Source organism: Rutidosis leptorrhynchoides, chromosome 9 (genome assembly GCF_046630445.1).
Source record: "Rutidosis leptorrhynchoides isolate AG116_Rl617_1_P2 chromosome 9, CSIRO_AGI_Rlap_v1, whole genome shotgun sequence".
Lineage (NCBI taxonomy): Eukaryota > Viridiplantae > Streptophyta > Magnoliopsida > Asterales > Asteraceae > Rutidosis > Rutidosis leptorrhynchoides.
Window position 1 is genome coordinate 118,304,735 of NC_092341.1, and position 27,804 is coordinate 118,332,538.

The window sequence follows — 27,804 nt, forward strand, 5'->3', positions numbered from 1 at the left end:
CCGATCCTTTGGGTATTTCATCCTTTAAATTTCCTTCTTTTAAAACTCCTTGTTGCGCCTCCTTTATTTGAGTAGTAAGGTTATTATGAATCATTATATTCATAGATTTTACTCGAATGGGTTCTCTGTCCTTCCTGCTCAAGGCATCGGCTACCACATTTGCCTTCCCCGGGTGGTAACGAATCTCAAAGTCGTAATCATTCAACAATTCAATCCACCTACGCTGCCTAATATTCAGTTGTTTCTGATTAAATATGTGTTGAAGACTTTTGTGGTCGGTATATATAATACTTTTGACCCCATATAAGTAGTGCCTCCAAGTCTTTAATGCAAAAACAACCGCGCCTAATTCCAAATCATGCGTCGTATAATTTTGCTCGTGAATCTTCAATTGTCTAGACGCATAAGCAATCACCTTCGTTCGTTGCATTAATACACAACCGAGACCTTGCTTTGATGCGTCACAATAAATCACAAAATCATCATTCCCTTCAGGCAATGACAATATAGGTGCCGTAGTTAGCTTTTTCTTCAATAACTGAAACGCTTTCTCTTGTTCATCCTTCCATTCAAATTTCTTCCCTTTATGCGTTAATGCAGTCAAGGGTTTTGCTATTCTGGAAAAGTCTTGGATGAACCTTCTGTAGTAACCAGCTAGTCCTAAAAACTGGCGTATGTGTTTCGGAGTTTTCGGGGTTTCCCACTTTTCAACAGTTTCTATCTTTGCCGGATCCACCTTAATACCTTTTTTGTTCACTATGTGACTGAGGAATTGAACTTCTTCCAACCAAAATGCACACTTTGAAAATTTAGCGTACAATTCTTCCTTCCTCAATACTTCTAACACCTTTCTCAAATGTTCACCATGTTCTTGTTCATTCTTTGAGTAAATAAGTATGTCATCAATGAAAACAATGACAAACTTGTCAAGGTATGGTCCACACACTCGGTTCATAAGGTCCATGAACACAGCTGGTGCATTCGTTAAACCAAACGGCATGACCATAAACTCGTAATGACCGTAACGTGTTCTGAAAGCAGTCTTTGGAATATCATCTTCTTTCACCCGCATTTGATGATACCCGGAACGTAAGTCAATCTTTGAATAAACAGACGAGCCTTGTAGTTGATCAAATAAGTCGTCGATTCTCGGTAGTGGGTAGCGGTTCTTGATGGTAAGTTTGTTCAACTCTCGGTAGTCGATACACAACCTGAATGTACCATCTTTCTTCTTGACAAATAAAACAGGAGCTCCCCACGGTGATGTGCTTGGTCGAATGAAACCACGCTCTAAAAGTTCTTGTAATTGGCTTTGCAGTTCTTTCATCTCGCTGGGTGCGAGTCTGTAAGGAGCACGAGCTATTGGTGCAGCTCCTGGTACAAGATCTATTTGAAATTCAACGGATCGATGTGGGGGTAATCCCGGTAATTCTTTCGGAAATACATCGGGAAATTCTTTTGCGACGGGAACATCATTGATGCTCTTTTCTTCAGTTTGTACTTTCTCGACGTGTGCTAGAACAGCATAGCAACCTTTTCTTATTAGTTTTTGTGCCTTAAAATTACTAATAAGATGTAGCTTCGTGTTGCCCTTTTCTCCGTACACCATTAAGGGTTTTCCTTTTTCTCGTATAATGCGAATTGCATTTTTGTAACAAACGATCTCTGCTTTCACTTCTTTCAACCAGTCCATACCGATTATCACATCAAAACTCCCTAACTCTACTGGTATCAAATCAATCTTAAATGTTTCGCTAACCAGTTTAATTTCTCGATTCCGACATATATTATCTGCTGAAATTAATTTACCATTTGCTAATTCGAGTAAAAATTTACTATCCAAAGGCGTCAATGGACAAATTAATTTAGCCCAAAAATCTCTACTCATATAGCTTCTATCCGCACCCGAATCAAATAAAACGTAAGCAGATTTATTGTCAATAAGAAACGTACCCGTAACAAGCTCCGGGTCTTCCTGTGCCTCTGCCGCATTAATATTGAAAACTCTTCCGCGGCCTTGTCCATTCGTGTTCTCCTGGTTCGGGCAATTTCTAATAATGTGGCCCGGTTTTCCACATTTATAACAAACTACATTGGTATAACTTGCTCCGACACTACTTGCTCCGCCATTACTCGTTCTAACACCATTTGTTCCTTTCGTTCTATTAACCCCTGGTCCGTAGACCTCACACTTCGCCGCGCTATGACCATTTCTTTTACACTTGTTTCAAAATTTGGTGCAGAACCCCGAGTGATACTTTTCACACCTTTGGCATAGCTGCTTCTGATTGTTGTTGTTGTTGCGGTTATTATTGTTGTTGGGATGATTGTTGTAGTTGTTGTTGTTGGGCCGTTTGTTGTAGTTGCGATTGATGTTGCGATTGTTGGGATAATTGTTGCGATTATTGTTGTAATTGCTGTTGTTGTATTGGTGATTCTTATCACCATTTTCCTCCCACTTTCTTTTGACTTGCTTCACATTGGCCTCTTCAGCCGTCTGTTCTTTAATTCTTTCCTCAATCTGGTTCACTAGTTTGTGAGCCATTCTACATGCCTGTTGTATGGAGGCGGGCTCGTGTGAACTTATATCTTCTTGGATTCTTTCCGGTAATCCTTTCACAAACGCGTCGATCTTCTCTTCCTCATCTTCGAACGCTCCCGGACACAATAGGCACAATTCTGTGAATCGTCTTTCATACGTGGTAATATCAAATCCTTGGGTTCGTAACCCTCTAAGTTCGGTCTTGAGCTTATTGACCTCGGTTCTGGGACGGTACTTCTCGTTCATCAAGTGCTTGAATGCTGACCACGGTAGTGCGTACGCATCGTCTTGTCCCACTTGCTCTAGATAGGTATTCCACCATGTTAACGCAGAACCTGTGAAGGTATGCGTAGCGTACTTCACTTTGTCCTCTTCAGTACACTTACTTATGCCAAACACCGATTCGACCTTCTCGGTCCACCGTTTCAATCCGATCGGTCCTTCAGTTCCATCAAATTCTAAAGGTTTGCAGGCAGTGAATTCTTTGTAGGTGCATCCTACACGATTTCCTGCACTGTTAGATCCAAGGTTATTATTGGTATGTAGCACAGCCTGTACTGCGGCTATGTTTGAAGCTAGAAAAGTACGGAATTCCTCTTCATTCATATTCACGGTGTGTCGAGTAGTCGGTGCCATTTCCTTCAAAATAGTCAAATGGAACAAGTTAATCATACAGAATATTAAGAGTAGTTAATAGTATTTCGTAGCATAATATGAACTCATTTATAAAAGCTTTTTCTTCATATTAGCGTTTTATAAGTTTAAATTCGGGTAGTACCTACCCGTTAAGTTCATACTTAGTAGCTAATATACAATTCAACTACTACAATTCTATATGAAAAACTGATTATAATAATATTTCGCGTTCAAACTTTTATACAATATTTTACAAACTTACAATACTGCTTATTTTACATAAAGCATGAAATATAGCACACAATAACTTTGATACAAGATAGTTGTGAAGATAATTCTAGCTAGTACACAAGTCGTTCAGCAAAGGCAATAAAGACACGTAATTCATACGTCCAGAAACAAGTCATGCATTCTGGTTTTACTAGGACTACTTCCTATCCTTGGTCTTGTGGAACATAACCGTTATGGCCGTTGATAAGACAGCGTGTTGTAACGTCGTCAAAGGGACGAGGGTTACGTAATGTCCAACAGTCCCGTAACAATCTAAAAACCTCATTTCTTACCCCAATTACCGACTCCGTCACTTGTGGGAACGTTTTGTTTAATAGTTGTAGCCCGATGTTCTTGTTCTCACTTTGGTGAGAAGCGAACATTACTAATCCGTAAGCATAACATGCTTCTTTATGTTGCATGTTAGCCGCTTTTTCTAAATCACGAAGTCCAATATTCGGATATATTGAGTCAAAATAATTTCTTAACCCATTGCGTAAAATAGCATTTGGGTTCCCCGCAATATATGCGTCAAAGTAAACACATCGTAACTTATGGATTTCCCAATGTGATATCCCCCATCTTTCGAACGAAAGCCTTTTATAAACCAAGGCATTCTTGGAACGTTCTTCGAATGTCTTACAAACTGATCTCGCCTTAAATAGTTGTGCCGAAGAATTCTGACCAACTCTAGACAAGATTTCATCAATCATGTCTCCGGGTAGGTCTCTTAAAATATTGGGTTGTCTATCCATTTTGTGTTTTTATACTGTAAAATAGACAAGAGTTAGATTCATAAAAAAAAATACTTATTAATACAAGCAATTTTTTACATATATCATAAAGCATAAGCACACTATATTACATATATTACACCACACGAATACAACTATCTTATTCCGACTCGCTCGTTTCTTCTTGTTCGGTTTTGGTTCGTTTTGCCAAGTTTCTAGGGATATATGATGTTCCCCTAATACGAGCCGTCGTTGTCCACATTGGTTTAGAAAAACCTGGTGGTTTAGAGGTTCCCGGGTCATTGTTACAACTTAAGGACTTCGGGGGTTGACGATACATATAAAGTTCATCGGGGTTGGAATTAGATTTCTCTATTTTTATGCCCTTTCCCTTATTATTTTCTTTTGCCTTTTTAAATTCAGTTGGGGTAATTTCTATAACATCATCGGAATTCTCGTCGGAATCCGATTCATCGGAGAATTGGTAATCCTCCCAATATTTTGCTTCCTTGGCGGAAACACCATTGACCATAATTAACCTTGGTCGGTTGGTTGAGGATTCTCTTTTACTTAACCGTTTTATTATTTCCCTCACCGGTTCTATTTCTTCTTCCGGTTCCGATTCTTCTTCCGGTTCCGATTCTTCTTCCGGTTCCGACTCTTCTTCCGGTTCCTCTTCGGGAACTTGTGAATCAGTCCACGAATCATTCCAATTTACATTTGACTCTTCATTATTATTAGGTGAGTCAATGGGACTTGTTCTAGAGGTAGAAATCTATCACATAATATCAAACACGTTAAGAGATTAATATATCACATAATATTCATATGTTAAAAATATATAGTTTCCAACAAAAATGTTAAGCAATCATTTTTAAAGAAAACACGGTCGAAGTCCAGACTCACTAATGCATCCTAACAAACTCAATAAGACACACTAATGCAAATTTTCTGGTTCTCTAAGAACAACGCTCGGATACCAACTGAAATGTCCCTTTCTTATTGATTAAAAACGTTCCATATTAATTGATTTCGTTGCGAGGTTTTGACCTCTATATGAGATGTTTTTCAAAGACTGCATTCATTTTTAAAACAAACCATAACCTTTATTTCATAAATAATGGTTTAAAAAGCTTTACGTAGATTATCAAATAATGATAATCTAAAATATCCTGTTTACACACGACCATTACATAATGGTTTACAATACAAATATGTTACATCGAAATCAGTTTCTTGAATGCAGTTTTTACACAATATCATACAAACATGGACTCCAAATCTTGTCCTTATTTTAGTATGCAACAGCGGAAGCTCTTAATATTCACCTGAGAATAAACATGCTTTAAACGTCAACAAAAATGTTGGTGAGTTATAGGTTTAACCTATATATATCAAATCGTAACAATAGACCACAAGATTTCATATTTCAATACACATCCCATACATAGAGATAAAAATCATTCATATGGTGAACACCTGGTAACCGACATTAACAAGATGCATATATAAGAATATCCCCATCATTCCGGGACACCCTTCGGATATGATATAAATTTCGAAGTACTAAAGCATCCGGTACCTTGGATGGGGTTTGTTAGGCCCAATAGATCTATCTTTAGGATTCGCGTCAATTAGGGTGTCTGTTCCCTAATTCTTAGATTACCAGACTTAATAAAAAGGGGCATATTCTATTTCGATAATTCAACCATAGAATGTAGTTTCACGTACTTGTGTCTATTTTGTAAATCATTTATAAAACCTGCATGTATTCTCATCCCAAAAATATTAGATTTTAAAAGTGGGACTATAACTCACTTTCACAGATTTTTACTTCGTCGGGAAGTAAGACTTGACCACTGGTTGATTCACGAACCTATAACAATATATACATATATATCAAAGTATGTTCAAAATATATTTACAACACTTTTAATATATTTTGATGTTTTAAGTTTATTAAGTCAGCTGTCCTCGTTAGTAACCTACAACTAGTTGTCCACAGTTAGATGTATAGAAATAAATCATCAATTTAAGTGAAATCTCATTGAAGTTGATATGGGTTTAAACAAATTACAAAATTTATGTTCCTTCTTTTTGATTTAAAAATATATTATAAAAAGCTCGATTAGGCTCGCGAGCTTAAACGAGCTCGACATATGAAGCTCGAGCTCGAGCTCGTTTATTAAACGAGTTGTACCTTAAGCTCGAACTCGGGCTCGAGCTCGTTTAGGCTCAGCTCGAATCAATTTTTTAACGAGCCGATCTCGAGTAGCTCACGAATAGCTCGGCTCATTTACAGCCCTAGCTGTAACGACCCTTGATTTTCCAACGTTTAATTAATAATAATTATTATTAATACTTGTGTTTTATTGAATGTATTGTTTATATACATTTACTTGTTATCGCGATTAACTTTTGAATGCCGGAAACGTCTTTGTGACACATGAACTTTTCACGAATAATATTTAAGATATTATTTACATTCATGATTAATTGTTATTAATCATTTTTAATTAACTAAGTTTGCTAGTTAATTACTTGGGCTCTTATTGGATTAATTTGTTAATTAATGGAACTTGGGCTTTTATTAGTGATTAATGGACTTTAGAAGCCCACCCTACACCTTACATGGATTAGTTAGCCCATCACTCATGTAAGTATCATTTTAGGATTAAACTAGATGGTTAAGTGGCATGGAATCTAGTTACCTTTTACTTGCACATCATTCCCATAAAAATACATCTAATAACCATCTTTTTGGAGCCAAACACATGAAGGTCTTGTGGACAAATCCCTTCCCCATTTGGTGGAGCAAACCGTCGGCCTCCATGTAGTACTAGGGAGTTTTTGTTTCATTTCCTTATTACTTGTCTATTTGCATTTCACCTTCATTTACACACACATTCAAAATACTTCAAACTCTCTCTTTTTTTTCTCTAATTTTTGTAAGTAACTTAAGCTATTTTCTTTCTTCTTCCTTGCTAAAACCGTTGCTCAATCATCATCATCATCTTTTGTTACTTGATTATTGTTTACTTACTTGGAATTGTTAGTTGTAGTTGCTTACTTTGTTGTTGTTGTTCTTTACTAGTTACTAAGAAGCAAACTTTCTAGTTTGATTCTTCTTTTATCTTGTATATACAAGAACACTCAAGAACTAACTTACTAGTTATGTTCTACATATACTTTCTTAAAGGATTGCAAGTTCATGTGTTGATTAAAATCATACTTGTGATTCATGAAGTAAACTTTAAAGTTTACTTTCTTAAAGATCAAACTTTGGTTTGAATCTTTAAAGTATGAACAACCATGAACAAATTACTTGTTTACTTAGTTTACTTCTTCATTTTATACACATTAATTTCATGTTTGTTGTTGTTGTTGGTCAAGCACTACAAGTTAGTCTTGATCTCATACTTTCTTGAAACTTAAAGTTAACTTTAAAGATTCAAGAACATGGAAGTGTAACTCTTTATTTATAACTTTACATACTTGTGTTGGATTTAACTTAATAACCTTAGATCTAGACTTTTGGGTCTTGGATCTTCAAGATCTAACTAAGAACTATGTTCTACATCTTAAGATCTTGATTAGTTAGTTTACTTTCAAGTTTGTAACTTATTTTTACTTTTAAAGTTCATGTATGTGATAGATCTAAGACTTTGATGTAACTTTGGTTCATCAAAACACTTGCAACACTTAAGTGAGTTGTGCTTCATGTCTTAGACTTGCACTTGGGTTATTATGGTCAAATCTTAGTTAAGATGATGCAAACACATCAACGAGTTGTACACTTGAAGCTATACGCATCAAGGACGAGAACCGTGATAAGCATCAAGCATCAAACTCACCGGAACCCATTATTTTACTGCTTTCTGTTTCCTACCTACTGTTTTCTGGTTTCTGTAACAGACCAGTACACCTGTGAAATGTCCCGTTCTTATTGATTAAAAACGTTCCATATTAATTGATTTCGTTGCGAGGTTTTGACCTCTATATGAGACGTTTTTCAAAGACTGCATTCATTTTTAAAACAAACCATAACCTTTATTTCATAAATAAAGGTTTAAAAAGCTTTTCGTAGATTATCAAATAATGATAATCTAAAATATCCTGTTTACACACGACCATTACATAATGGTTTACAATACAAATATGTTACATCGAAATCAGTTTCTTGAATGCAGTTTTTACACAATATCATACAAACATGGACTCCAAATCTTGTCCTTATTTTAGTATGCAACAGCAGAAGCTCTTAATATTCACCTAAGAATAAACATGCTTTAAACGTCAACAAAAATGTTGGTGAGTTATTGGTTTAACCTATATATATCAAATCGTAACAATAGACCACAAGATTTCATATTTCAATACACATCCCATACATAGAGATAAAAATCATTCATATGGTGAACACCTGGTAACCGACATTAACAAGATGCATATATAAGAATATCCCCATCATTCCGGGACACCCTTCGGATATGATATAAATTTCGAAGTACTAAAGCATCCGGTACTTTGGATGGGGTTTGTTAGGCCCAATAGATCTATCTTTAGGATTCGCGTCAATTAGGGTGTCTGTTCCCTAATTCTTAGATTACCAGACTTAATAAAAAGGGGCATATTCTATTTCGATAATTCAACCATAGAATGTAGTTTCATGTACTTGTGTCTATTTTGTAAATCATTTATAAAACCTGCATGTATTCTCATCCCAAAAATATTAGATTTTAAAAGTGGGACTATAACTCACTTTCACAGATTTTTACTTCGTCGGGAAGTAAGACTTGACCACTGGTTGATTCACGAACCTATAACAATATATACATATATATCAAAGTATGTTCAAAATATATTTACAACACTTTTAATATATTTTGATGTTTTAAGTTTATTAAGTCAGCTGTCCTCGTTAGTAACCTACAACTAGTTGTCCACAGTTAGATGTATAGAAATAAATCGATAAATATTATCTTGAATCAATCCACGACCCAGTGTATAAGTATCTCAGTATTGATCACAACTCAAACTATATATATTTTGGAATCAACCTCAACCCTGTATAGCTAACTCCAACATTCACATATAGAGTGTCTATGGTTGTTCCGAAATATATATAGATGTGTCGACATGATAGGTCGAAACATTGTATACGTGTCTATGGTATCTCAAGATTATATAATATACAATACAAGTTGATTAAGTTATGGTTGGAATAGATTTGTTACCAATTTTCACGTAGCTAAAATGAGAAAAATTATCCAATCTTGTTTTACCCATAACTTCTTCATTTTAAATCTGTTTTGAGTGAATCAAATTGCTATGGTTTCATATTGAACTCTATTTTATGAATCTAAACAGAAAAAGTATAGGTTTATAGTCAGAAAAATAAGTTACAAGTTATTTTTGTAAAGGTAGTCATTTCAGTCGAAAGAACGACGTCTAGATGACCATTTTAGAAAACATACTTCCACTTTGAGTTTAACCATAATTTTTGGATATAGTTTCATGTTCATAATAAAAATCATTTTTCCAGAATAACAACTTTTAAATCAAAGTTTATCATAGTTTTTAATTAACTAACCCAAAACAGCCCGCGGTGTTACTACGACGGCGTAAATCCGGTTTTACGGTGTTTTTCGTGTTTCCAGGTTTTAAATCATTAAGTTAGCATATCATATAGATATAGAACATATGTTTAGTTGATTTTAAAAGTCAAGTTAGAAGGATTAACTTTTGTTTGCGAACAAGTTTAGAATTAACTAAACTATGTTCTAGTGATTACAAGTTTAAACTTTCGAATAAGATAGCTTTATATGTATGAATCGAATGATGTTATGAACATCATTAATACCTTAAGTTCCTTGGATAAACCTACTGGAAAAGAGAAAAATGGATCTAGCTTCAACGGATCCTTGGATGGCTCGAAGTTCTTGAAGCAGAATCATGACACGAAAACAAGTTCAAGTAAGATCATCACTTGAAATAAGATTGTTATAGTTATAGAAATTGAACCAAAGTTTGAATATGATTATTACCTTGTATTAGAATGATAACCTACTGTAAGAAACAAAGATTTCTTAAGGTTGGATGATCACCTTACAAGATTGGAAGTGAGCTAGCAAACTTGAAAGTATTCTTGATTTTATGAAACTAGAACTTTTGGAATTTATGAAGAACACTTAGAACTTGAAGATAGAACTTGAGAGAGATCAATTAGATGAAGAAAATTGAAGAATGAAAGTGTTTGTAGGTGTTTTTGTTCGTTGGTGTATGGATTAGATATAAAGGATATGTAATTTTGTTTTCATGTAAATAAGTCATGAATGATTACTCATATTTTTGTAATTTTATGAGATATTTCATGCTAGTTGCCAAATGATGGTTCCCACATGTGTTAGGTGACTCACATGGGCTGCTAAGAGCTGATCATTGGAGTGTATATACCAATAGTACATACATCTAAAAGCTGTGTATTGTACGAGTACGAATACGGGTGCATACGAGTAGAATTGTTGATGAAACTGAACGAGGATGTAATTGTAAGCATTTTTGTTAAGTAGAAGTATTTTGATAAGTGTATTGAAGTCTTTCAAAAGTGTATAAATACATATTAAAACACTACATGTATATACATTTTAACTGAGTCGTTAAGTCATCGTTAGTCGTTACATGTAAGTGTTGTTTAGAAACCTTTAGGTTAACGATCTTGTTAAATGTTGTTAACCCAATGTTTATAATATCAAATGAGATTTTAAATTATTATATTATCATGATATTGTCATGTATGAATATCTCTTAATATGATATATATAAATTAAATGTCTTTACAACGATAATCGTTACATATATGTCTCGTTTAAAAATCATTAAGTTAGTAGTCTTGTTTTTACATATGTAGTTCATTGTTAATATACTTAATGATATGTTTACTTATCATAGTATCATGTTAACTATATATATATCCATATATATGTCATCATATAGTTTTTACAAGTTTTAACGTTCGTGAATCACCGGTCAACTTGGGTGGTCAATTGTCTATATGAAACATATTTCAATTAATCAAGTCTTAACAAGTTTGATTGCTTAACATGTTGGAAACATTTAATCATGTAAATATCAATCTCAATTAATATATATATATACATGAAAAAGTTCGGGTCACTACATGCATGACCGTGCAGAATGCCGGTATGCGGGGGATATTCTAGATGCATTTTGTTAAGGTCGATTACCAGGTGTTTGTAGTTCCCATGAATGACTTTTATCTCTATGCCGTGTGAAATGCCAGATATGAGATTATGTTTATGAAAGATATTAAAAATCGCTAGGCAACCTACGGGGGAGAAAAGGATACGAACCTACTCTGCTAAGCATTACGAAATATGGTTTTGTACACGAGATAGGTGTACTGTATTTAAATCTTGTGGTCTATTAAATTGATGAATTTTATTGTTTACGATAAACCTATGAACTCACCAACCTTTTGGTTGACACTTGAAAGCATGTTTATTCTCAGGTATGAAAGAAATCTTCCGCTGTGCATTTGCTCATATTAGAGATATTAATTGGAGTCATTCATGACATATTTCAAAAGACGTTGCATTCGAGTCGTTGAGTTCATCAAGATTATTATTAAGTCAATTATAGTTGGATATATTATGAAATGGTATGCATGCCGTCAACTTTTGATGAAATGAAAGTTTGTCTTTTAAAAACGAATGCAATGTTTGTAAAATGTATCAAATAGAGGTCAAGTACCTCGCAATGAAATCAACTATTGTGAATCGTTTATAATATATATGAGCGGGTCCTTTCAGGAGATGGGGCGGAGATAGGGCTATTTCCGGCCAAAAATGACCGTTAGGGTTCCTAGGGATGATAATTGGGGGAGAGTCGAGGTTTTTGGGTTTGAATTTGGTGACTGATCACCAAGTGGTCGTGGTCTTGGTGTGCTCATTATGAGCATGATCATGTGATTGAGTCGGAATTTGTTCGTTGGAAGCCGAAATCATATATAATTAGTTCTTATACTTTATCAAGATTGATTTCATAACTTTTTCTACTTATTTAGTTAAAAAAAATAATTTATTTTTATGTTTGAAAGATTAGTAAAATGTGAGGTTTTGATTGCATTACACCAAGTTTAATTATTTAGTTTGAAATTTAACATTTTAAGTTTTTATAATCGCCATTAACTATCACTATCGCTAATAACATACTATAAACCATCACTAACAACTTAGGGCCCTCTTATCGTGGTAAGGAAAGGGTTTGTAAATGATCCCGAAATAACTTGGTTAAACTGTATATATTAGAGTATAATTACTTGTAATAGGTAACTCGAAGAGAGAAAACATAATCGCTTTATGTTTACTAAATATATCAATCACAAGATTGATATATCACTTCCCTTTTGAATTCACGCCAATTAAATTCACCATGTTTTTTATATTAGATTTGCAGTGAGTTAGCCGATACTTATAGTTTCTTCGTTGTGGTTCGAGTTCGACCTTGTTATTATTAGGTTTTGGAGATATAGATCAGTGTGTTTCATATGCTGGTTCGTACAATTGTCGTGTTTTCATTGGTAGGTCGGTTCTAACTAGATGTAATTGGTTTCTAATAGTAAGATGTTTGTCGGTTTATTAGACTACTCTTATTCATGACATCTGTCATACAATCACATTGTGTCACATCACCGCCACCTCAGCAACTTCTTTATCACTTAACTCATCACACTTCCTAGTATCCATGACATACACCTTTACCATAAAATGGACCCACCAAAATTAATTAATTAATACAATGTACCACTTTTAATGTGTAATTTACAATAAAAAATTGCCAAATGCTCCGTCTTTGAATATGCCCAACAATGACATATTGAAGCACGGTCGTTGGAAGAAGCTCCAATGGAGCTTGCTAGTATCAGTTCCTTGACAACGACGTCTCTTTAGCATGCCTGCTAAAAGTGGTGTTAGTCAATGTAATTGATTGTTAAATTGAATCTTGATAAACATGCTTGAGTCAATTGTAACACGTCTTTTCTTCGAATAATCATTCATTTAAATTCCTATTTTGTTTATTATTTATTTAAATTTAACAAGAATCATATAAAATTCACGTTTAATTGGCTATTATACCTTTACTTATGTTTAGAATAATAATAGAAGTTCAACTTCTTAAATACATGTAGCGATATAATTGTAAATTTATGGTAAAAAAAAGTATGTATGAATCAAAAAGTGGTAAGTGATCAAAAAGTGGTAAGTGGCGGGTAAGAATGGTCTCTCGAAAACAAAATTGAAATGTTAGTATTTATGTACGGTAAATACTAAATACCGATTTATGTTAGCCCTATTTTGCTTCTTCCTCCCCTGCTTCACCAGATTGCAAATTGATGCGATTTATTTCTCGACTGCCCAAACAGTTCATCAATCCTCTACTAGGTAGAATTTTCTTTCAACTGATTTTATGATCTCATGTTAAATTGTTTTCAATTAGGTTTTGTGTATATGTATTTATATACATCTCGTATAGATTACATTCAATAACCTGTCTCCACATTTGTTGAACCACTCAGTGTATTTATTAATACGATTGATTCATAAACAAACATATATATTCTTATCAAAGAATCATTATATTTCAACCAAGGGTTTCGCCTAATAAACCCTAATTTAATTCAAAACCCTAAAAAAGTATATCCATCATGTCTTCAAAGCGTAATGCTCATGTTATAAACCAAATCATGGCTTCAATAGTCCAAAACCGCCCGTTCGATTCGCATTTTGCCAAATCATCTTCATTTTCAAGCCATTACTTTTCTACCGAATTAGTCACCGAGGTACTGCGAACAATACCAAGATACTTTTTTCAATCCGCTAGATCGATTGGTCGTCAAACGGGCTTCAGACACCGAGCTCCGTTAAAACAACGAAACCTTCATGAAGAAACGATTAAGTTTCGTAAAGGTGTGATGGTTCTTGGCCCGGGTGCGTATAGGGATCCTCAAAAAGTAAAGTTAGGGCTAGATAAAGCTCTTGAATTTTATTATTGGGTTGAGTCACAATTTAAGTTTGATCACAATGAAATGACTTGTAGAGAAATGGCTATTGTTTTGGCTAAAGGTAATAGATTGAAACAACTTTATATGTTCTTAAAGGACGTTTTGAGAAAAAGTGAACGTAAAGGGCTTGTTACAACTGAGACGATGACTTGTTTGATTAAGGTTTTGGGTGAAGAAGGGCTTGTAAACGAAGCATTGGCTGCGTTTTATCGAATGAAGCAGTTTCATTGTAAACCAGATGTTTGTTCGTATAATACGGTAATTTATGCGTTATGTAAAGTTGGTAACTTTAAAATGGCCAAGTATTTGTTTGAACAAATGGAGTTGCCCGGATTTAGGTGTCCGCCCGATACTTTTACTTATACTATTTTAATTAGTTCGTATTGTAAATATAGTTTGCAAACTGGTTGTAAGAAGGCTATTAGAAGAAGAATGTGGGAAGCTAATCATTTATTTAGGATAATGTTGTTTAAGGGTTTTAAACCCGATGTTGTAACGTATAATTGTTTGATCGATGGTTGTTGTAAGACTAATAGAATCGAGAGGGCTTTGGAATTGTTTGAGGATATGGTCAAACAGGGTTGTTTGCCGAACCGTGTTACGTATAATTCGTTTGTTAGATATTATAGTGCTACTAATGAGATTGATAAGGCTTTAGATCTGTTGAAAAAGATGCAAGAATTGAATCATGGTGTGCCTACAACGAGTTCGTATACGCCAATTATTCATGCATTTTGTGAAGCGGGAAAGGCGTTAGAGGCATGGGATGTTCTTGTTGAATTGGTTGATACAGGGTCGATACCTAGAGAATATACGTATAAATTAGTTTATGGAATGCTAAAATCTATTGGGAGGATGGATTTATTGGGTAATGAGATTTGTCGAAGGATTGAAGATGGTATCAAGAATAGATATAATCACGTTATGAAAGTTAAACCGTTTATGTCTGCAAAGTCTCCATTTATTGTGGGTGGTAATTGTGATTTGGAACATTAAGGAGCTTTCTTGTTGCTGAACGACTTGCATTAGAACATGAAATGATGAAACTGTTCTGCTTGGTTTTGTGCAGAGTATGCTGTTTGTTTTGTATGCTCCGAGGTATGTTGATTCAATGATGCTTATCATGCATTTTTATTGTTTGTATTGAGTAATGCTTTATTCTCCCTTGACGAGTCTCAAAATTGCTCTAATGGATATTAAGTAAATCTCTTTAATGTGACAAAAATACTTAATTAATACCGTCCTTTTTATCAAATACTATAATCATTCTCTTTATGGGGTTCAAATGTCTTAGTTTGAAGGTTATAAAGGATGTACTTCGAACCAAAATAAGGTTATAAAAAGTGTCAGTTAAGAGAACTAAGATAAAATAAGCAGGCATATACTGTGTATTGTTTTGTAATCTATATCAGATACTCGGATAGACATTAGGAGCTACATTTTTGTGATTTGCTTGAAAATTGTGAGTATATGAACAGTTAACAACTGTAACATGTGAAGATTGACACCTGCCATTGGACCGTAGATAGACAAATAGGGTGGGTAGGCCCAACCACCACACTACACGTATTCCAACTTCTGCCGCTGGCCGGCGTCCCCCATGCTTTCGCACTCCAGCGTCAGTAGGGACCCAGCGAACTGCCTTTGCTTTTGGCGTTCCTTCGTACTCTTTCTTGCTTTGACCCAACTCTTTGAGGCCAATCGATCTAGGGCCTCCGCCGGTACTTGTGGATTTTATGTCTTTTGTCAACGCTATAAAACTAGTTAAATTGAACGCTCGTTCCTGTCCTAAAACGAAGCTCTCTCCAGTTGCTTACTAGATATGAATTATCTTACTAATAAACTTTTAGGGTTAAGTTGTAGATTGGTAACGTTAAACCAGTGGAACTACGAATTGTTTATAAATGTTAAGTTGATGTATTTTAGGCAGCGTATTCGTTTGGTGACAAAGCAATTCGGAGATGTAAAATCGAATGACTTCCATTTTATTTCATCCATATAAAAAAAGATCTGTAAGTTTCAGTTTTTCTTGAGAAAAAGGAAGTGTAAAGTGGGTTGCAGACAAACAAAAATTAAGAGTTTTGTCATCAGTTGAGAAGACCTTTTTTAGGGTTTATGTCATAACATTTTAAAGCGACAAGGGCATGCTCATATTGCAACTTTACTCTCAAGCCACCATAGATCACGCCTGTTTGACAAACTGTAATTTTCATAAATGTCAATTTGAATTTTTCACCTAACTGTTGTGATAATTAATTCTATTTTATAGCTGCAAATCTTATGTTTTAACCTGAAGTTACCATGACTGTTTTGAATAGCAAGAATTGTTAAAACAATATATATGCAACCTTAAGTTGCTGTTGTTTTTTTTATAAAACTAACTTGTATGTTCTGTTGACCCATTTCAGGTTCTACCTCAAGGCTGTCGAACCTTACGTGGATTACAAATTGAAATTGTGCCTTGGTACGATTAGTTGGTTGCATCTCCTTCACGAAAACCAGCCCCCTTTTTTACTTCGATCGAATTTCGTTTGGCCTTTGAGGAGGGTTCTCTTGATAAGAGTTCTAAAGTTTTCAAATATCCGGTTTTGCGTTCAACTGTAAACTTTTTAGTGCACTTTTAGATATTTCCAAAGTTAAATAAAGCATTTCATCACGAAGTGGTAATAACTGATAACAAATACTCCATGCTCTGTATACTATTTTAGCATTCCCTTTGCAATTGATTAACACAAGGGGTCCACTTCATAACGCAAGATGCTTGCTAGGTGGGAATGATAATGTGCTGATGTGTATCGCAGCAAAAGTTGATTCAATTGCTGCATAAATAAATAGGAGTGAGCATGGGACGGTTAAAGACGGTTATAGGTGAAAACCTCCCCCTAACCAAAACTTTGGTTAATCAACTTTTTTAACCGAACCACAACTTCAGTTAATTGGAAAGCGTTAATCATAACCGGGGTTTGGTTAAAAAACTTACTTAACCGAACCACACTTCGGTTAATTGAAAAGTGTTATCAAAAGTGCGGTTATATGTTCGGTTTGGTTAATGTGGATCGATTTAGATGGTTAATTCGGTTTTTATCTGCCTTACCTTCGGTAAAGCAATTATCCACGTGTAATACTTCATCTACATCATTATTAGTATAACGTTTCAAACAAAGACAAACTTGTGTGCTCTCAAAAATGACAATTTCTGGTATATTCTATCTTGATATTAAGCATTCTTGTAAAGTTGAGGCATTGGTGACAACTTTGATCCAAACCAAAACAAAATGTCGCTTTTTGTAGATCTAGCAACAACCTGAGGCACTATTAACAAAAGGTCAGGTTTTAACCATCACTAAATAGCTCAAGTTTGGAAGAGGTCTCAGATTTTAATCCCGTCTAGGACGAATATTTAGTGGTGGCCAGGGATGAGTTGGAAACAGTCAGGGAGTATTCCTGCTAGGTTGTGTACATTAGAGTATGGGTTCGGATTACTCGCCCTCCGGGTAGCCTGAACAGGGAAAACGTTCTACCTCTACCTTTTATACAAGCTTCGTTCTTTCTTAGCTCAAAAAGTGTTACGGAATAGACGATACAAAATTACTGGGTAAAAGGTATTTATTTCACATCTTCACTATAAAGAAATTGCTACTAATTACTCCTACAATTGCCATAAATAAACATAATATATCTTCAAGATGCATCAAAATTTTAAAGTTCTACATTACAGAGCTATTAAATTAGGTGTTACCTTAAAAAACCAGTTAATTATAATTATTAGCTAAACAAATAGCATCTAAAATCAAGCTTATGCAGAAAAAATTCACCATCAGCTAGTGTATATAATTTAACCAACCAAAATGCAACAGTAAAAAGAAAAAAATTTGGTGACGCGAATACAGCATCGAGTTTTTAGCTGATTTCATGGTCATCTCATTTGCAGTTTTGTGTAACGATCGGCTGCTATGGATAACGACTGGATCGAAACAGGGTAAGACTGGCCCATCTGCAAACATTAATCATTTAAACTTTACTTCAACTTTATTAACCAAAATCTTTGATAAAAAAATGCTACAAAATCGTACCGTGCTGCAGATGTGAAACGTGGTCACGTATCCAGCATACTTTGAACCTACACAAAGATAAAAAAGTTGGCTCATCTCCAGTTTGCAATCATGTACCAGAAGTGGTAATAATAGATAAATAAAGACATAATTATGCGGATGGTCCCTGCGTTTTGCCCAAATTACTGATATGGTCCCTAAACTATTTTTCCCCTAGCATGTAAGAAAATTTAACAGAAGTTTTTAACAACCGTCATATGCAGGGCTATCAGCGCAAGATTTGTAAACAACGAGGACTACCAACGAAAACAAATTAAGTTTAGGAACTAAATCAATAATTTAGGACAAACCACCGGGACTATTCGTGTTATTATATTAAATTTTTTAGAAAAATAAATAAAAAGAAATAAACAAAAGCAGGTAAGGCATGCTACTTACTTTTCTTTAATCCTGCAGGTTTTGCAAGCAAAAGGGCATTAACAAAAGCACCCACATTTTCACATAAAGCCTCTTCGGTGAAACTTACCTGATTCATATATTTTAAAAATTGTTAGTCGCACATAACATGAATATAATTCGAAAGGGAATTAAGTAATTATACCTTTCCAAGACCAACATGAACGATAGCAGACTTATCTTTCTTAAACTTAATATTTTTCTTTGCATCTTTCACTGCCGTTGAAATATCAGTGGTCACAGAACCATCCTGTACAAGATTATGAAACATAATAAGAAGTGATTCAATTACTAAACAACAATGTAGTAGCTTTCAAGATGAAATTTAAATAATAAAAAAAAAAAAAATGTGACTCACTCTTGCATTTGGTGTCAAACGATTTAGTTTTTTGGATATCTGCAGCATAAAAAAAAAATCTCACTCGGAACAAGTCATGTAGTAGTTAATTGCCGATTTCCCAATATAAAAAGTACAAACCTCTTTTCCTATACGTGGCATCAGTTGAGGAACTGCAATACACTTGTCGATTTCTTTGATGTTAATGGTGCCTGCAAAATTTGTGAATGAACATATAAGGATCTTGCGGTACGATCAATTGCCCAGTGTTGTAAATGGCGGACGACTAGTCGGTTTGGTGACTAGCCAGTCCCGTTTCGCCAAAAAAGTCTAATAAGTCGGTCAACGCTAAAAAGTCGGGTCAAAGCCAGTCAAAGTGGGTTTGAGTATTGGTCAAAGTTAGGTCAGATTTGCAGCCCATGTACCATGAGAATATCCACATTCTACGTAGAGTATGATAGCAATAGCATAATTTGACGGGTTAATTACCGTTTTTTATTCCTTCAATAAGGTCCTCGCCACCCACCAAATCAGCTCCTGCAGCTCTAGCCTCATCAGCAGCTGCTCCATCAGCAAACACAGCCACACGAAGAGCCTGCAAGGTTTTGACCCAACATGAGCTAATATAACTACAGTAGCGGCATTAAATTAAATTTAAAATTAAAATTAAATATTAATAAATACTAAATCCTAATCAAACATGAATAGTACCTTTCCACTGCCATGAGGCAGAGATAATGACCCCGTTAATTTCTGCACTTACATAACAATAACAAAGTAACAACATAAGATAATTCAAATACAAAAAAATAAACCCTAACAATAACATGTTACCCAAGAAAGTTAGTTTTTATGAAAATTAGTACTCCATAATTATCTACAATACATGATAAAGCATTTTTAAAAGTAAACATCAAACAAAATTTGCTACTTTTACAAGGTCTTAAGTGTTTTTGCATAACCATCACAAGATAGCCCAATGGTTGGGGCCTCAATTTTCTTGCAAAAGGTCCCAGGTTCGAATCCTGTTTAGGACGATTATTTAGCGGTGGCCAAGGAGAGGTTGGAAACAGCCACAGAGTAATCTTGCTGGCTGCGTACATCAGATTATGGGTCGAATTACTCACACTCCCGGCTATCCGAACAAGGAAAACCTTCTACCTTTTTTTAGAAGTGTTTTAGCATAAAGATATATACCAGATCAGTTCGACGGAGATCGACAGCTAATTTTACATGTGCTTCCAAGGTCTCGTCAAAATTTCGCTTAGCATTCGCCTGAAAATTCAATTAAAAGCGAACAATTCAAGAAACATGGTCAAAGACCCAACACAATTATGGTCCAAATTAATCCAATCACTAGCTACAGATATATTACATTACATGCGAATGTAAATCATTCATATAATTATCTGATATTCTAACCTCACATCACCATATAACTTAATTTCCAAAATCAAGTTTCAATTTTTCGAATACCCATTGACAGTTCGAACAACTAAAAACAAATCAACTAAACAAACAAACGAACCTTAACAAGGTGAACAGCTTCTTTAAGATCAAGAACAACTTTTTGTGCTTTATTCTGCTTTTGCAATTGATCCACTTTAATCAAACTAGGAAACGGAACTTTTTGTTCTTCAACAACACCTCTAATAACCCTTCTCATAACCCTATTTTCCGCTTCAATTTTCAACCTTTCTGATTCCAATTCATCATTCGCTGCCTGAATTTCTTTCTCAGTTTTATCCTCCGGTAAAGGCGCCACCTTCGTACCAAACACAGCATCCCATGGAGACGATGATGATGATGATGATGATGGTGGTGGTTTGAAATCCTTCACGAACCGAACGTCTTCACGGGTCCACCCACGTGGGTCCGAATTGTTGTTGGTATTTGGTTGTGGGTTTGGGGGATTTGGGTCGGGTTTTGGAGATGGGTGTTTAATTGGGTAAGAAACGGGTTGAACGGATGCTGATTGGGGTGGTGGTGTGTTTCGATTGAGTTCAGTTGGTGGTGATGGTGGATTGGGATTGGGATCCGGTGGTGATGAAGATGAACAGAATGATCTAATTTGAGAATATTTGGAAATGGAAGAATTTGGTGAATAGCGGCGAGCTTGAGAGAGAAGACGGTGGAGGGCCGCCATGAAATTACAGAAATGAGGGTTTTAGTTTATGACGATGGTGAAGAAAAACGAGGTTTACCGATTCGGGGTGTTTTGGTAAAAAGAGTTTATTTTTTTTTATTTTTGAAAAAAAAAAAAAATGAAAACTTTATATAATCAGAGAAACCCTTTTGCCGAAACGATGAAAGGCGTACAATCAATAAACGACGAAACCGAACGAACATAACCTAAAACCGAAACAAAACAAAACAAAAAAAACTAGAAACATAAACCGGCTAAGGAACCTCACAACAAAAATCTAAACTAAACTACATGAAACAAGTTTGTGGCAAGAACCATGAATTATTGATATGCTGTTAATGAACAAGTACCCAAGATTGTATCACCTGGAAAACAACAAGAACGCAATGGTTAATGAGCGAGCTGTATGGGTGTCAAATCAACATGTTAACTTTCAATGGGACTGATGTCGTGAACCAAACGGGAGAAACATAAGCGAATTACTGGATCTTGCAAACCTGATTAATGCGAAGCCGATTAGACAGAATGATGGATGGGTATGGAAATTTGCAGGTAACGGAGTATTCAACACAAAATCTCTTTCAGGTTTTAAATGGTGGGCATTATCTAAACGATGGACGAGTACATGGCGAAACAGTTAAAAACAATTTTGTCTCGCTAAAAGTCAAAGTACATGTGTGGCGGGTATTGAAGCATAGGTTACCGGTAAGGGTCGAATTAGATAAAAAAAAAAAAAAAAAAAAAGGTATTGATCTCAATTCAGTCCGTTGTCCCCTTTGTAATGATGATGTCGAGACTCTTGAACATAAATTGATTTTTTGTAAGCATGTTATGGACGTATGGGAAAGTGTATACAGATGGTGGGGGCTCGGGAATGTTTCAAACCTTAGTATCGTGGAAGCTTTCAAAGGGAAGTGTAATGCACTGCTCACGAGTTTGGGTATTAAACTTTGGCAAGCCGTGGAATGGACGTGCGCATATTTGATTTGGTGGAACCGGAATCAAAAAAGTGTTTGAAAATAGATGTTGGGTTGGCCCAAACGCTCTTATGGAAGTACAACAAAAATCTTTCGAATGAATCTCTAAGAGATCGAAGAAATTGGAGATTGATTGGAAAAAATGGTTAACAAATCCTATCGAGTATGGTTTATAATCTTTTCATAGTCTGTATTCATTACATTGTAATACTCTAGCTTTGTAATTATGTTGCTGTCTCCGCAACAAGTTAGAGGATGTATCTCGATGAACTACTAGGCAATGCCTATGTTTTTATTGGGTTTTAATGAAATTGTTGCTTTTCGATTAAAAAAAACTACATGAACACACTAAAAGCAAAACAAGATGGCTGAGACAAGCAAAACACTACGGGGCAAATAAAGCGTCACAAACAAACCTATACGAGCCGAACCACACCGATCTTCAACATAGCATCAAATATCCTTTACGAATTCCGAAAACATCTTCAACTTGACACTTTATACGACCTTTTTCTTTTTCGGCTTTTTAGACTTGGACGGTTGCTTCGAGTTAATGAGCTTTGCTTCAACCCAATCATATTCAAAAATTTTCATTACCGATTCAAAGAAACCGGTAGAAGAGCTCGCCATGGATTTGCCCAATCCAACATTACGACCCATAGAATCAATACGAAAATAAGTGGATTCCAACTTCGCACCATTCATCACCAACTCTTCCACACCTATATAATCTTTCACGCTAGCTAGCGTCAACAAAAGTCTCACCATCTTCATCACACTCTGGAACGCCATCTTCATCATAAACTGGATCATAGCACCAATCTAGCCCACATCAGAATCAATTTTAGACCCACTATCCAAGTTGTGAATCAAAGACGACCCCGTAGTAGAAACTTTTCTGGCCACGGGATCACCACCTGTAAGCTATAATAACATAATACATATTATTTTGTATGCAGTGGCGAAGTCAGAATTTTATAAGTTTGGTGTCACATAACAAAATCTACCTAGTTACAATAATTTAAGATGATTGGTGTCATATAACAAAAATCTACCTAGTTACAATAATTTAATCGACGGACTAGGATTAAGTATAAACATATTTTTTTTCCTTTTAACACAAATGTCATGTGAAATATTTCTTTGATTAATAAATTAGGAAATCATAAACAATTACCTTCATCAAACTTTAACATTTCTGTGACCATAAGTCGTATTTGGGTGGACCATATAAATGAGTAGAAACAAAAAATTACTGAATATGTGTGCAAGCTTCGAACAAGCATGCTGGGATTGAAGTAAAAGATCAACAACCAGTGAGCAAAAAATGCATTTATGCTTCAACTTATTAAATATCTATTATATATGGTTTTTTCGATGGTGTCAAATGACCCCATACCTTTTGTACATAGCTCCGCCTCTGTTTGTATGTGTATGATTCCTATTTGTATTGTTATTATAGTCTTTAATATGTATTATGTGAATATCACGTATTTTCTCCTCTCTCCGATAACACCAAGAACACAAGAAATAATCTTTCCATCGGATTGTTGACATAACTATAGTAATTGATTAACCCTAATCATGGCTTCATCATCAAACCAGTTGCAAATCGATTTCACATCCAAGTAAGTTTCACCTTGATGTTCTTGTTATTAATATGTAATTATGAGATATATTGATCCGAATGATAAATCAATAAACAAATATCTCAAGAATATTTAAATTGGCAGTTATAATTTAATTTTCAATTTTTTTTTTTGGCTAAAATAACGATAACATTAAAAAAATCTTTTACATCAATAGATGAAAAAGACTAACAAAATATACAACGAAACAAAAGCGATATAAGGCTCGGAGGCAATGAACAACCCTAACACTCAACAAAGAGCTAAAGCTAACTAAGCCCGAGCCTTAAGCAAAGCGTATCGCAACCGACCCCGGGACAATAACAAAAAACTAAGAACCATCCCAATGTGCCTATAACAACAAACTAAACTAAACCGACACAAACTACTTGATCACCTCTTTACCTTTTGGAGTCTTTATGATTGGTTTAACAATCACCCCGCTCACCTTCAATCGATTTAATAACTTGCCCTTCCGATTTTTAATCTCGTAAGATGAAACCTTTGTAGAAGAACAACCAATCCTAACACCCGGCACGCGAGGAGGAAGCGAACCTTCCTTCTCAAGCTCCTCAAAAAAGCCAACGTTCCGAACCACTTCATTACCACCATCATCAACCCGGGTCGATGAACCCACACCATGCAATCTAAAATCGGTGATACCCGGCGCACCGTCCGTCAAACCTTTGTCAAAACCCTCTTGTGAGTCATCTGAATAATCCACTTCCTCTTCATCTGAAGCGACCCATGTAAGGATCGCATAGCCCAAACACAATGTCCTGCAATATAAGCCCAAGAGTCCATCCTTTTCTAAAACCAATTGATGATAGAGGGACTTCCCCTTAGACTTATATACATACATTTGTTTTATCCCATGACCGATGTGGGACTTTGGTTTGCACCCTTACAAACCTCCCCTCAAACCTAAGTCCATCTAGGCCTCCCCTCCAACGATAGTCTGGATCCAACATTTACCGCTGTCAACTCGGAACTCTCAACCTGGTGGGAGGGCAGGGAGATTTCGATACAAGGCTTCCAGGATCAACTCATCGTGCCAGGGTCCCCCCTCGAACGAGAGCTGGGTCCACTCATCGCTGCTCAAGACCGAGGGGTGCGCCATGTCGCTGCGTGCGCTCAGGGGTGCGCCCTACTGTGCCGTCCTCCACATCGGGGCTATAGCCTAGCTCTGATACCATTTGTAAGGATCGCATAGCCCAAACACAATGTCCTGCAATATAAGCCCAAGAGTCCATCCTTTTCTAAAACCAATTGGTGATAGAGGGACTTCCCCTTAGACTTATATACATACATTTGTTTTATCCCATGACCGATGTGGGACTTTGGTTTGCACCCTTACAACCCATACTAATCCATAAGGTCGAATACATTATATTTGGTAACATCGCGAGGTATTTGACCTCTATATGATACATTTTACAAACATTGCATTCATTTTTTTAAAAGACAAACTTTCATTACAATGAAAGTTGACATGCATGCATGCTATCTCATAATATATCCAAACTATGAATGACTTATTATCAATCTTGATGAACTCAACAACTCGAATGCAACGTCTTTTGAAATATGTCATGAATGACTCCAAGTAATATCTCTAGAATGAGCAAATGCACAGCAAAAGATTTCTTTTGATACCTGAGAATAAACATGCTTTCAAGTGTCAACCAAAAGGTTGGTGAGTTCATTAGTTTATCATAATCGATCATTTCCATAATTTTAATAGACCACAAGATTTCCTTTATTCAATAATCATACACTCGCAAGTGTTTAAAAATCATTCATATGGATTGAACACCTGGTAACCGACATTAACATCATGCATATAGAATATCCCCAAAACAGAAATCCATCTGTATAATATAAACTCGAAGTACTAAAGCATACCATTTTCCAGTATGGGGGGAGTTAGTGCCCGTAGATCTACCTTTAGGATTCGCGTCAATTATGGTGTCTGTTCCCTAATTCTTAGGCTACCAAGCTAAAGGGGTGATATTCGATTCGATAATCCAACCATAGAATGTAGTTTCGATTACTTGTGTCTATTTCGTAAAACATTTATAAAAGCAGCGCATGTATTCTCAGTCCCAAAAATATATATTGAAAGGACCCGTCCTAATCCATCTGGACGAATACATTACATTTGGTTACATCGCGAGGTACTTGACCTCTATATGATACATTTTACAAACATTACATTCGTTTTTAAAAGACAAACTTTCTTTACATAAAAAGTAGACGACATGCATACCATTTCATAATATATCCAACTATAATTGACTTATTAATAATCTTGATGAACTCAACGACTCGAATGCAACGTCTTTTGAAATATGTCATGAATGACTCCAAGTAATATCTCTAATATGAGCAAATGCACAGCGGAAGATTTCTTTCATACCTGAGAATAAACATGCTTTCAAGTGTCAACCAAAAAGGTTGGTGAGTTCATAGGTTTATCATAAAACAATAAAATTCATCATTTTGATAGACCACAAGATTTAAATCCTGCATGGTACAAATGGGCCCGAATCCTATACCCACCTGTAATGTACATGCGATATCTTTGAAATACAGTACACCTTTCTTGTGTACGAAATCATCTTTCATAACTCTTAGAAACCGTACACATATCTCGTGCACAAAAATAACATACACATAACCTGTGTATAAAATCATTCTCTCGATACATAACATTCACTTTTCATTTCTTTCATAGCTTGGCTTGGTAACCGACCTTAACATATAATGCGCATAATAATATCCCCAAAACAGAACATCTCATCTGTATAATAATCATATAAACTTCGAAGTACTAAACACCACGCCCACTAGCCCTTCCGTCTAGTGAACATTCTGGGTGGGGGTGTTAAACCCGGTAGCTACCTTTAGGATTCGTGTCAATTAGGCGTGCACTAATTCTCAAAATTAGTGATGTTCCCTAATTCTTAGGTTACCAAGCAATAATAATCAGGGGAAAAATATTCATATCAATTGTGGCAATTATCACGTCCACATAATTCAATGGTGGCAATTATCACGTCCACATAATTCATTCGAGGAATGTTTTGCTTGTGTCTATCTCGTCAAATATTTATAAAAGCATTTCATGTATTCGCAGTTCAAAATGTATTTCAAAAGCATTTAATAAAGCAGTTGTAAAAGTAGCGCATGTATTATGAGTTCCAAAAATGTAAAGAGTAAAAGGGAATCAAATGAACTCACTTTATGATATTTTGTAGTAAAAATATGCATACGACGATACTGAACAATGCAGGGTTGGCCTTGGATTCACGAACCTATATCATTTATATATATTAAAACATATACTGGTAATCGAACAAATTTAGATATTATTATTAGTGATATAATTTTTATATTTAATAATTTATAGGTTTCATTAATAATTTAATTAAATATATCTAGTTTATATACTTTAGATAAATAATTAGTAAAAATATTAATATAGTTATGTTACATGTATTAAGTGTAGTTATTTATATATAAAAATATTTGTTTGTTATTATAATACTAAGGTAGTAATGATAGTAATAATAATATTAATAATTTCATTTAATTTGTAACTTAATCCTTTCTATAATAATATTGATATCTATAATCATAATCATAATAATAATAATAATGTTAATAATAATAAAAATGAAAATAATGATAATAATAATGATAAAATTTAATAATAATAATGTTTAATAATAATTTTTCTAAAAATGATACTTTTAACAACCATGATAATAATAATATTTATATTCCTAATAATGATAATATTAATAATAATAATAATAATAATAATAATACTTATAATAATAATAATAATAATATTAATGATTATACTTATGTTAATAATAATAATAGTCGTAATCATAATAATAATAATAATAATACATGTATTAGTAATAATAATAA

At 34.9% G+C, this 27,804-nt stretch overlaps 2 protein-coding genes across 2 annotated transcripts; one reads left to right on the top strand and one right to left on the bottom strand.

The window, feature by feature from the left end:
• The first annotated feature begins 13,598 nt into the window (after positions 1-13,598).
• Positions 13,599-16,931, top strand: LOC139867013 (pentatricopeptide repeat-containing protein At1g77405). Its single transcript, XM_071855323.1, has 2 exons — positions 13,599-15,364; positions 16,675-16,931. Exon 1 carries the CDS (start codon positions 13,910-13,912, stop codon positions 15,260-15,262), a length of 1,353 nt encoding a protein of 450 aa, XP_071711424.1. The 5' UTR covers positions 13,599-13,909; the 3' UTR covers positions 15,263-15,364; positions 16,675-16,931.
• A 1,000-nt stretch (positions 16,932-17,931) lies between these two features.
• On the bottom strand, positions 17,932-21,311 carry LOC139866851 (uncharacterized). The gene is made up of 10 exons (XM_071855142.1): positions 20,640-21,311; positions 20,309-20,386; positions 19,823-19,864; positions 19,601-19,706; positions 19,253-19,323; positions 19,133-19,171; positions 18,920-19,024; positions 18,757-18,844; positions 18,340-18,386; positions 17,932-18,260 (listed from the first exon to the last, which is right to left on the bottom strand). The coding sequence occupies exons 1-10, from the start codon at positions 21,255-21,257 to the stop codon at positions 18,183-18,185; spliced, it is 1,272 nt and encodes a 423-aa protein (XP_071711243.1). The 5' UTR covers positions 21,258-21,311; the 3' UTR covers positions 17,932-18,182.
• Between the last annotated feature and the right edge of the window lie 6,493 nt (positions 21,312-27,804).

Coding starts and splice junctions, on each gene's coding strand:
- LOC139867013 (XM_071855323.1), top strand. CDS start 13,910: ATGTCTTCAAAGCGTAATGCTCATGTTATAAACCAAATCATGGCTTCA.
- LOC139866851 (XM_071855142.1), bottom strand. CDS start 21,257: ATGGCGGCCCTCCACCGTCTTCTCTCTCAAGCTCGCCGCTATTCACCA. Junction 19,707..19,822: donor TGCCTCATGGCAGTGGAAAG/GTACTATTCATG, acceptor AAAACCTTGCAG/GCTCTTCGTGTGGCTGTGTT. Junction 19,324..19,600: donor TATTGAAGGAATAAAAAACG/GTAATTAACCCG, acceptor CAAATTTTGCAG/GCACCATTAACATCAAAGAA.